General features: G+C 51.1%; 1 protein-coding gene across 1 annotated transcript in view; it reads left to right on the plus strand.

The window, feature by feature from the left end:
• The window catches only part of LOC131278825 (disks large homolog 5-like), a 91,070-nt gene that overhangs the window by 32,090 nt on the left and 46,914 nt on the right, over positions 1 to 12,066 (plus strand). Inside the window, 3 exon segments of the mRNA XM_058299296.2 lie at positions 621 to 780; positions 3,107 to 3,250; positions 3,812 to 3,995. Of these exon segments, the coding sequence (XP_058155279.1) occupies positions 621 to 780; positions 3,107 to 3,250; positions 3,812 to 3,995 (488 nt within the window).

Consider the following 12,066-nt stretch of genomic DNA (forward strand, 5'->3'; position numbering starts at 1 on the left):
GGCCCCAGGGCTTTCCTGCCTCACCCACTTACCTGGACTGTGGGCTGCTCTCCCTGGCTGCCTCCTCCCAGCCTGCACACCTGTGGCCAGTTGGACAGGTCCAGCAGGCAGCTGGAAGGATTGGAAAAGGGAGCTTGTGTAGGGCATGGTGTCCAGCACTGGTGGGGGAGGAAGCTGCCCCAGTCTGTGGGGGCTTTGCGGGGCCCTGGGCGCCTTTGTCTTCGGGCTGGGTCCGAGGCCTGTGCAGTTTCTCCTGCCGGGCTAAATCCGTGGGCAGGGGTGGATGACAGCTGGTGTTTCCAGACCAGGTAAGGATCCAGGGATGGGGGCAAGCCAGCATCCCCCTGGAAGGCTCAAAGCCAGGTTGGGGGTTGAGGGGTGTTGTCAGGGTCCTGAGCCAAGGCCCTGGTCCTATAAGAGTGTAGGAGCAGATGTGGGTGGGTGTGTGGGTGGTGGAGCCCGTCTGCCCGGGCTCGAGGCTCAGCGTTCGCGTCTGTGAAGGGGACCTGGAGTGCCCGCCCTGCCGGGTTGGCTGAGCAGGAGCAGGAGCTCAGAACCCTGCCCAGCACTTGGGGAGCACAGTCTAAATACGAGTTGCCCTTATCGCTGCCCTCCCCCAGGCACCACTGGGAAGGCGCCATCCCCACCGCTCCTCGCCGACCGGCAAGCCAACGAGAAGGTGGAAAACCTCTCTATTCAACTGCGCCTCATGACCCGAGAGAGGAACGAGCTGCGGAAGCGCCTGGCTTTTGCCTCCCACGGGACCACCTGTGACAAAAGGTAGTTGCGACTGGTCTCCTCTTCAGGCCCAATGCGCGAGGGTTGCCGTCCTGACGCAGGTGCCGTTGTCCCCAAGCGCTTAGCCAGCTCCCAGGGTCTGGCTGTGCTCCTGGCGTCCCCGGGCCCCACCTCACATCTGGAGAGTCACCCAGAGGTGCTGCCTGCAGGCCCAGGGGATGCAGGCTTCCTCCAAATCTAAGCCGACACTCAGGAATCCAGGGGAGGGCACGGATCCAGCTGTCTGTCTGTCTGTCCTGCCACGTTTGGAGAGACCCCTTACGGGGGTGCATTTGTGTGAGAGGTGTGCTTGTGTGTACACACATGCATCCATCTGTCCTGTCATGCACGCGGAGAGGCCCCTGATGACCGTGCTTATTGTGTCCATCTGTCCGTCCTGTCTTGCACGTGGAGAGGCCCTGATGGCTGTGCTTATTGTGTCCATATGTCCATCCTGTCATATGCGTGGAGAGGCCCCGATGGCTGTGCTTACCGTGTCCATCTGTCCTCCTGTCATATGTGTGGAGAGGCCCCAATGGCTGTGCTTACCGTGTCCATCTGTCCATCCTGTCATATGCGTGGAGAGGCCCCAATGGCTGTGGATGTGTGTGTGGTGACAGGAGTGCTGGGGCACAGCCCTCAGCCCCCTCCTGTCCCTCGTGGTGCTCGCTTGGTGGCCCTGCTGTCTGTTGCATGGCCCTGGGCTCCCCACTCTGCTCTCTGGTTCTGCCTTCCCGCCCCGAGAGAGTGCGTCCCCTGTGTATCCCTCAGGGGCTGCGTGAAGCCCCTGCCCTCGTAGGCACAGTCGGCCATTGCCACCCACCCTTGGTGGGTCCGTCTGTCTGTGTGTCTGTGTGTGCTGCTGCCTCCCAGAAGACCCCAGCTGGCCTCACGTCGAGTGGCTCGCTGTGTGACTTGTGAGCACGTTTATCGTCCCGTTGCCATGCGTGGTGTTAGGAAGGGTGTATTCCACCTGGTTTCTTGTTTGGAAGAAAATCCTCATCCCCCTCTTTCTTTGGGACCAGAGGTAGATCGAGGGAAGGGCGGCCACAGAGCAGGGCAGAGGAAGTGTCCTTATGCACCTGCATGATCCAGGAGGGCTTCGTGGAGGAGGAGGGGAAGGAACACGGGTCCAGAGTGGCTGGCAGGAGTCTTGAGGACAGAGGGAGTGATTTAACTGCTTTCCTTTAGGACCATCACAGGTGTGTGCCTCCTCCCAAGGGAGGTTCCTCTGGGATGATGTCAGGGCTACAAAGCCTGGTTCTTGAAACTGTTTTTTATGAGAATATGCCCCTATGTCAGCTGTCACAAAGGCAGGATGAGTGAAGTTAAGGATGCTCTAGAGCAGGAGCAGGCAGACTATGGCCTGCAGGACGAATCAGGCCCACTGCCTGGGCTTTTTAAAGAGTTTTATTGGAAGACAGCCACACTCATTTGTTGGTGTAATGTCTCCGGCTGCTTTCATGCTGCGAAGGCAGAGCTGAGTAGCTGCAGCAGAGACTGTATGGCTCACAAAGCCTAAAATATTTAACTTCTGCACCTTTACAGGAAAAGTTAGTTGACTTTCTAGAGCAGGGGTTTTCAAACCTGAGCATGCAGCACAATCACCGAGGGTTTGTTGATGACTCATGGGCTTCTGGTCTAGTCATCCTCTTCCCACGCCCTCCCCCAGAGCCACTGATCCTTAGGTCCAGGGCTGGGCCTGATACTTCACATCTCTAAGGAGTCCCCAGGAGGTCCGGATGCTGACGCCCTGGGAAGCACACTTTTAGCACCTCTGCACCTGGCCATAGTTCTCAACTTTGGCTGCATGTTGGAATCACCTGGGGAGCTTTAAAAAGCTCTTGACCCCTGGGTCCAGCCTCAGATATGCCGATGCCATCGGCCTGGGCATTGGTATTTTAATGAGTATCCGAGATTGAAACACACTGGTTAAAAGGAGGAAACTTCACCCCATCGTGGGAATGCAAGGGTCCCCTCCCAGGTTTCCAGATGGACCCACTGTGCATACTGGCTGGTTGCATGGTCTGCTGCAAGCTCCTAGGGGACGAGGCGCCACCTTCTCAGACACATGCAGGGAGCTCAGACAACCGAGGCTCCCTCCATCCTAGGGATTCTGATTTTGTTGATCTGGGGGAGGCTGAGACCTCTGGGTCTCTCAAGCCCCCAGGGGATGCTGGTACATAGGAGACCAGTATTTGGGGACCACTGGACTGGGGTAATCCAGGAGAGCTTCATGTAGGAGTCCACATGCCTCCCGGCTGAGAGACCTTCATTGTCAGTGCAAATCTCAGGGACTCTGTTCATTGGGCTGTTTGGTCTGGGCCAGGCCCTACCACAGGCTGAATCCCGACTACGAGAGGCTGAAGATCCAGTGTGTGCGGGCCATGTCGGACCTGCAGAGCCTCCAGAACCAGCACACCAACGCCTTGAAGAGGTGCGAGGAGGTGGCCAAGGAGACCGACTTCTACCAGTGAGTGGACCTGCCCGGCCGGGGCTCCCGCCGGTCTCTGGATGTGGAGCTGGGGTTCTGGTCCTGGTCCTCTTCTCCCACTTAGCAAGCATCCTGCCTTCAGTGAGTGGACGTGTGCCCTTGGACCTGCCTTAGACAGTGGGCCAGGCAGACCCCGTCCAGTTGCTGCCCGGGCTTTGCCGCAGCATGTGGCTGCAGGACGGGCAGATGGGCACGTGGCACGGACTTCTTTGGCTCCTGGCGCCCCTTTGAGGGTATTTGCCCTCCCCCTCCTGATGTTTTCCCGGACCTCAGAACTGGGAGGTGCTGGGTCCGTACCAGCTAAGGGCTTATCTCCTTTCCTTGGTCTTTGTACATTTGCCATTTCTGATGTCGGGTTTTCAACAAGTGGTTTGGGTCTTCCTGGAACGTGGCCGGTACTGGGCTTGGGTCTGCCTCCAAGCGCTGCTGGCCTGGCCGTGCCGGCTCCCATTGGGTGTTTTGGGAGTGTTGGGACCTGGAGGGGCAAGGCCTCGGGATGGGGTAGGAGGCCGGCTGGGGCTCACTGCGTGGGCTTTTCAGCATACTCCACAGCCGGCTCCTGAGTGACCAGATGCAGCTGAAGGACGACATGGACATGCTGAGGAGGGAGAACGGGCAGCTGCTGCGTGAGTGGAACCTGCTGCAGCAGTCGTGGGAGGACATGAAGCGGCTCCACGAAGAGGACCAGAAGGAGAACGGCGACCCCCGGGCCCAGCAGCAGCAGGTAGCGCCGGGCCGGGTGGTGGGGGGCAGAGCAGGGCTGGCTCCCTCCCTCCCTCTCCCCAGTGCCCCCGGGGTGTGTGCCTCCTGTGAGGTCCTGGGATATCCGTGAGCAAACAGCCCACGCTCTCCTGGAGGCTGCCATCCAGCGGGGGGAGAGGAGGAGTATGAATCTCATAACACACACCGGGTGTTGCAGGGGCTGCTGAGCAGGAGGTGTATGGTGTGATGTGGCCTAACATGGGCTTGACTTAATCTGGGGGGTCGGGTTTCTGTATCTTATTTCCTTTGTATGGATCAGGTGAGATTATGGATGGAAAGGAGCTTGGAAATTTTAATACTGCACGGATATGAGGTGGAGCGGTTGTTGTCGTTATTGTGGCTGGGAGTGTGGCCTCTGCTCTGGGGCTCTCTCCAGTCCCAGCCAGTTCCCTCCCTCAGTTCAGCTCTTGATTCACTCCGATGGGCCGGCATGAGCGGCAGGCCCGTCAGAACATGGGCTTGCCATGAGTGGCATTGGGCGGGGTCTTCCTCTCCTAGCGCACAGTCTGCAGCTGCCCAGCTATCTGGACAGGGCCCATGACGTGCTGTGGGTCTGTAGATGCTGTGGATGTTTGGGGTCGGAAGGCGTTCCCCAGGCGAGGCAGAGGCTCTGAGCACCGCAACCCAGGATGCGGTGCAGCAGAGCGCCCCGTCCCCACCAGAGGGCATTTGTGGACCCTCGAGAGTTAAAGCAGGGCTGTTGGGTTTTGCTTATAAACTAATGGGTAACAGTCAGAACTCGTCCAATAATTTAGTATGACATTGTATTCTTTGCTTTCTTTTCATGTGAACATATTTTACATTTAAATTTTGAAGCTATTATAGACTTACAGAGTATTTGCAGGTATGGTTCAAAGAACCTTTTTTGCCCCTGCCTCATTCAAGAGTAGGATCCCCTCCACAGGTTCTACCGCGTGTTGCCTGCAGACAGGGGTATTCTCCCGTGTGACAGCAACACAACCACGAGCCCCAGGAAGTTAGCACGATACATCAGTACCACCAATCATCAGACCCTGTGCACGTTTTACCAGTTGTCTCAGTCCTGTCTTTTTTGGGAAAAGGGTCAAGTTCAGATTGTCTGTAGCATAAAATGTACGTCTTCTGTCTCTTTAGTCTCCTTCAATTGGGAACGGTGCCTCAGGCTTCCCTTGACCTTTGTCACCTTGACTTTTGAAGCTTACAGGCCAATTATTATTTTTTAAACTTTTAATTTTGAAATACTTTCAAATATACAAGAGAGTTACAGAAATAAAATAAAGGCCATATAGAGAATTTCAAAATAACCCTATGCCCCAATATCCAGGTGCACTAATTTTAACATTTTATCATTCTCCTTCTATCTATGCAGCAACTTACCCGTCCGTCTGTCTATCTTATACTCATCTATCAGTCCATTTTCTAACATTTGTTTATTGTTTATATACATCATGCTGCTTGAACACTTAATAGTGCCATGCACATTTCCTAAGAACAAGAATATTCATTTATGTAATCACCTTAAGTGCAGTTTTCAAGTTCAAGAAATTTAACATTGATATAAAGCTTACAGTCTATATTCTAATTTTTTCATATGTCCCCAAAATTTGCTTTTGAGCCTTTTCTCCTATTGTATAAGATCACGTATTGCATTTAATTGTCTTTGTCTCTTCAGTTGCTCTTTTTGTGTGTGTGTGTGTGAATATATGCACACACACACATATAGCAAATGTTTCCATCTCAACCACTCAGTGGGATTACTCGCATTTTCCCTGTTGTGGTGCCCTTACCACCTGCCATTCCTGTCTTCCCAAACAGAAACCCTGTGCCTGTTATGTGTTAATTCCCCATTCCCCTTGTCCCCTCCTTCCCCACCCCTGACTACCCATATTGTAATGTCCATCTCTGTGAGACTGCGGTTCACTGATTTTTTTTTGTAGTTACCATGGAGCTTAAGTGTAAACATCCTATAAATAGTTTTAAGTCTATAACTTTCTTTTTTTGTTGTAGATTTATTTTTTTATTTATTTCTCTCCCCACCCTGCCCCCAGTTGTCTGCTCTCTGTGTCGGCTTCTATCCTTATCAGCAGCACTGGGAATCTGTGTCTCTTTGTTGCATCATCTTGTTGTTTCAGCTCTCCGTGTGTGCAGCACCATTCTTGGACAGGCTGCACTTTCTTTCATGCTGGGCAGCTCTCCTTATGGAGTGCACTACTTGCACGTGGGGCTCCCCTACTCGGGGGACACCCCTGCATGGCACGGCACTCCTTGCGCACATCAGCACTGCGCATGGGCCAGCTCCACACGGGTCAAGGAGGCCCAGGGTTTGAACCACGGACCTCCCATGTGGTAGGCGGATGCCCTATCCATTGGGCCAAGTCCACTATCCTAAACTTTCTTGTTTGTGTAGAGACCAACTTAACTTCAATGGTATGTACCAACTATTTCAGGTAGTTCTTGTAAATTACAGGTTTATATACTTTGTTTATAAAAAATCACTGATTTCTCATGACATTTTATGCATCTGACTTTTAGATTCTGTAGGAAGTGAGAAGTGGAGTTACAAACCAAAAACACAAGGGTGCTAGTATTTATATATACTCCAGCTATTACCCTAACTGGAGATGCTTTTCATGTGGCTTCGATTTATTGTCTAGTGTCCTTTCCTTTCTACCTTCAAAACTCTTTTAGTCTCTCTTGTAGGGCTGGTCTAGTGGTAGACAAACTCCCTCAGCTTTTGTTTATTTGGAAATGTTTTAATTTGGTTGATAATTGTTTGCATTCAGCACTTTAAATATGTTACCTCACTGCCTTCTTGCCTCCATGGTTTTCCATGAGAAATAGGCACTTAATCTTACTGACGCTTCTTTATGAGACACATTTTTTCAGGGCTTTTAGAATTCTCTCTTAATCTTTGGTATTGCACTGTTTGATTAAAAGGTACTGTACTGTGTGTCTATTTGGGTTTATCCTATTTTGGGTTCCTTGAGCATCTTGGATATCTTTTGTTATATTGCTGTTATGTTATTCATGTCTTTTGTTAAATTTGGGAAGTTTTCAGCTATCATTTCTTTGAATTTTCTCTTTGCCCCTTTCTTTCCTTCTTCTCCTGGGACTCCCACAGTGCTTGATGGTGTCTCACAGGTTCCCTCTGGCTCTGTTCACTTTTCTTCATTCTTTTGTCTTTCCTCAGACTGGATGATTTCAACTGTCTTATCTTCAAGTTTACCTGATTCTTCCTAGCCCCTATCTGTTGTTGAACCGAACCTAAAGGAATTTAAATTTTTCTGTTACTCTTGTCTTCAGCTCTGTTTCATTCCTTTTCATAATTTTTTTTTTTAAAGATATGGGGGCTGGGGATTGATCCCAGGACCCTGTATATGGGAAGTGGGTGTCCACCCACTGAGCCATATTGGCTTCCCTGGGTTGACTTTTCCGTTTGTTTTGCTTGTTTTTTTTTTTAGGAGACACCTGAACCGAACCTGGGTGTGAGGTGGGTGCTTAACCGCTGGAGCCACATCCACTCCCTTCATATTTTCCATCTCTTGCTATTCTGCATTCATCTGTCATTTCCCTGATTTCCTTTAGTTTGTTGTCCATGTTTTCCTTTAGCTCTTTCAACATATTTAGAGTTTTTTTTTTTTTTTTTTGAGTCTTTGTTATGTCCCAGGTCTGGCCCCTCCTCCTGGGTAATTTCAAATGCTTTAATCATCTCCTTTGCCTGGCCCATCACTTCCTTTTCTTTGTATGTTTTGTAATCTTTCATTAAAAGCTGGATGTTTCAATATTTTAAATGATTTTTTTAAATGTGTTATCGCTGGAATTTAGAGTCTGAGGTGTTTGTTCCTTAAGCTAGTAAACAGCTAGCCTAAGAGCTAAAAAAGGAGAAAGAATGCACTGTTCCCAGTCTTTGCAAATTGACCTGTGCTCTCCTTCAGAGCCCTTTCTGCAGGTTAGGTCTTCCCTGGGCTTGCTCTGTGGCCCCAGGAATTCCCGTTTACACACATAGGAATGTCCCTCTTTCCTAGGAGGCAGTTTCCTCACAGCACGGCCCTCTGTGTCCTCCAGCCAGCAATCCCTTGCCCCAGGCAGCATGGCTTGACAGCCTGCCACCCCCCGGCTGCCTTCTGCCTTTTGCAGGAGAGCTGGGCAAGCTGCCCTCCATGGCAGGGCACGCTCTGGGGCAGCGAGTCCCTCAGGCCACCGCCAGGCAGGCTGGGCCGGACGTGCATGCTGCCAGGATATGCACGAGGGTTCTTTTGCTCCCTCTGCATCCAGGGTCAGGGACCCACCCTGGGAGCGCTGCTGACCCCGTGCCCAGCCATGAGGGGTGGGTGAGGGGCCGGCCAGGGTGCCATGAGAGCCAACACTTTGTAGGTAGCTTTTTTTCTTGATTCGGTTCTCGTCCTGGTACTGTTGTCTAACCGTTTTCTTGAGCTTTGTTTGAGAAAGATGTTTCTGCCAGTTCTTGTAGGTTATTCAGAGTTTGTGTCGGGGTGGAGCCCTGGCATGCCTCACCCCATCCTCTTGACCCAGGCGTGAGGCCAGTTATTTTGTAGGGTGGCTCTCAATGTAGAGTTCTCTGATCCTCATGGTTAGAATCGGTTAGTGTATTTTTGGTAGGAGTGTCACAGAAGGGATCCTGCCTTCTTCTCTTGTATCCTGCCGGTGGGAAATGCTGCCCTCTGATCCGCTCCTCATACTGGTCACTAGAATCACTTGACTGCGGCGATGTCTCCAAGCTTCTCCACTGTAAAGTTCCTCTTCGTGATTCAGAAGTGTTTTTAGGGCTGTCCATTGAAACTGCAGATATCCCATTTGTCATCAGATTTTCAATTACCTGTCCTCCATCCCTCCATCTGTGTATCCATTTACCTATCCATCTCTGGTTTCCTGTTTTAGTCACTAGGCTATAATCTGTTGAGGCCAGTGGGAACCCCCCCCTTTGGCCTTGCACTTATGTCTTTTTTTTTTTTTTTTTGACATTTTCTATCATTATTTGAGCACTTCCTTGCTCTCTGGTACAAGATGCTCCAGGCTTGTTTTATACATCTCCTGCCCTAGCCCTGGAAATTAGCCATTTCTCCAAGGAGCCTTCATTCCTTTTAGTGGAGAACGGTAGTTAGGGGCAAGATCTGAATGCCAGCTATGCTCATAGGTATTGGGGTGTCACTGCTCCTAGGCCTTCTCAGTGGATAGAAGTAGGGAATATCTGTATATGCATACATGTGTATGCACACACATTTGCATCTCGATTGATTATCACCATGAGTTTACACTGACACCACGGGGTTGGCCTGGTTTCTCCCATTTCCCCCCCCCCTTTTTTTTTTACCCCGGTCCTCACATGATGAGAAACCTGGTGCCTGTTATTCTTTGAGCTATTAACTTTGATCAGTGTCCACCTCTGTAACCTGTCTCCAGCCCCTCTGTCCCCTCCCCCATGCCAGGCCCATCTTGCCCTTCTTGGGCCCTCCTGCTCCGGGCCTCACCTCCACGGGGACCCCTCCCCATCCCACTAAGGCCCTGAGCCCCCTCAGGGCGCCTCCCCTCCAGGGTGCCTGCCTTGCTCTGCCACACCTAATGGCTTTCAGGTCCAATTCTTCAGAAAGCGGGGCTCGGGGCTTTTTTCTTTTTTTATGCTATGGTTATTTTTTCCAATTGCAAAATTAATAAACATTTTGTACTGAATAATGAAAGAATCAGGTGATATAGGAATGTCAAAAATTAAAAGCAGAATTCTTCCCATATTCTCACTACACAGAAATAACTGCCATTTGTGTCCTTAGCCTACTACCAGTGGAAGGTTTGAGACTTTTATCTGCACACACACACAACCCCTTCTGTCTCCATTTATTTTACAGAAATGGCATCATACGATACAATTTCTGGCCAGAATTTTTTTTTCTTTGCTTAATAGGTCATGTACTTCTTTCTATTTTGGTACAAGGCTACCTCATTGTTTTTAACTTCTATATAGAGTATTGCATTCCATGGAAGTACTTAAATGATTCAGCCAGTCTCCTATTGACTACACCTAGGGCTATTTTCAGTATTTTCCCATTATACGCTATATTCTATTTAAAAATTTGCTTCCGTGGTTTATTTTGTTTGGCTGATAACTCCTGAGGTCCTGTGTGGCATATGGGACAGGCTGGCTGATGGGCCCTGGGAGGGCCTTGCTGTGAGATGCCCCTGCATCCCTCCCATGAGCTCCCTGCTGGGGGATATGGCCGGCCAGGGTCAGGCCTGAGTCTGGGGTGGGGGCTGGTACTTAGCTGTAGGCCTTGGCTGGTTCTTGGCAAGAGGAAAGGCTCCCAGGAAGTGGAGTTTGGTGCAGGCCAGGACAGCAGCCAGAGGCCCCGGGCCCCATGGGGAGCGCCATGGACCACGTGGTCCCCATGCCACCTCCATGGCTGACCCGACACATGACCCCAGAGTGGCTTCCGCAGCACCCTCGCCTTCCTTTCCCCTGTCCTGGTAAAAGTCCCAGGAGGGAGGGGCGATGCTCCTGGAGCATTGCTGCAAGGATGAGAGGAGGCAGGTGCCGCTGACAGGAAGTGCCGCCTTGAGGCCAGCGCCCGTGCGCCTGCCCTGCCTGTGCACCGAGCTTCCCGGAGCAGCCATGTAGGACTGTGGGCCTCACCTGTCGGAAGCTCTGGCCGATCCGGGCCGGCCTGCCCCCGTGCTCCCGGTGTGAGCGGGAGCTGCCTGGCAGTCGGTCACGGAGCCCCAGCCGAGGCCTCGTGCCTCTCTCTACTGTGAGGGGCGACTCCTGGTCTGAGGGGTGGGCGGCCCTCCCTGACTTCACCCTTTGCTTCTCCTTTTTTCCTGGCCATTGCCTGCTCTGACCTTGGCTCAGGTCATCTTTTTTTTTTTTTTTTTCTCTCAATTTTTATTCTAGTTCCGTGTATACAACCTAAAAAATCCTCTTTTAGCCACCTTCAAATATATATTTCAGGGCTGTTAATTATGTTCACAGCATTGTGCTACCAGCACCACTGTCTATTACCAAAACTTTACCATCAATCCAAACAGAACTTCAGGGCAATCTAAGCATTCACTCCTCATTTTCTTACCGTACCCCGTCCCCTCATAACTTACATCTAGAGTCTGTCTCTGTGAGTTTGCTTACCTTAATTATCAGATAACCTTTTGCCTTTTCTTTGGGGGATTCATCATTTCGAGAGAGTTTGCAGCTCTACCTTTCTAGCCTTGCTGGGAAGTGGCAGAGTGGGCTTTTGGCTGAGTTCATCTCATGGTTGCTGAGGAGATTAAAGGAGGCCTGCATGCAGAGCACAGCACCAGGGGCCTGGCATGTCTGAAGCGCTCGGTGATGTTTGCTGTTATTATCCTGGGCCTTTCAGATCTGGATGTGGAGAAATTGGAACCCTTATACATTGCTAGTGGGACCATTAGATGGCAGTTTGGCATGTCCTCAAAAAGTTAGCATGGGGTGGCGGACTTGGCCCAGTGGTTAGGGCGTCCGTCTGCCACATGGGAGGTCCGCGGTTCAAACCCCAGGCCTCCTTGACCCGTGTGGAGCTGGGCAATGTGCAGTGCTGATGTGCGCAAGGAGTGCCCTGCCACGCAGGGGTGTCCCCCATGTAGGGGAGCCCCACGTGCAAGGAGTGCACCCCGTAAGGAGAGCCACCCAGCGCGAAAGAAAGTGCAGCCTGCCCAGGAATAGAGCCACACACGGAGAGCTGACACAACAAGATGAAGCAACAAAAAGAAACACAGATTCCCGTCAATAACAGAAGCGGACAAAGAACACGCAGCAAATAGACAATAGACAATAACAGAAGCGGACAAAGAACATGCAGCAAATAGACAAAGAGAACAGACAAACAGGGTGGGGGGGAAGGGGAGAGAAATAAATAAATAAAATAAATCTTTAAAAAAAGAAAGTTAGCATGGGTGTTACCTGGTGACGCAGCGACCCACTCCTAGGTATAAAACCAAGGTAACCGAGAACTTGTCCACACAAAACTGTGAACAAACGTTCATGGCAGCATCGGTCACTGTAGCCGCAGGGTGGAAACAACACAAACTTC

The sequence above is a fragment of the Dasypus novemcinctus genome, chromosome 6, assembly GCF_030445035.2.
Source record: "Dasypus novemcinctus isolate mDasNov1 chromosome 6, mDasNov1.1.hap2, whole genome shotgun sequence".
Taxonomy (NCBI): domain Eukaryota; kingdom Metazoa; phylum Chordata; class Mammalia; order Cingulata; family Dasypodidae; genus Dasypus; species Dasypus novemcinctus.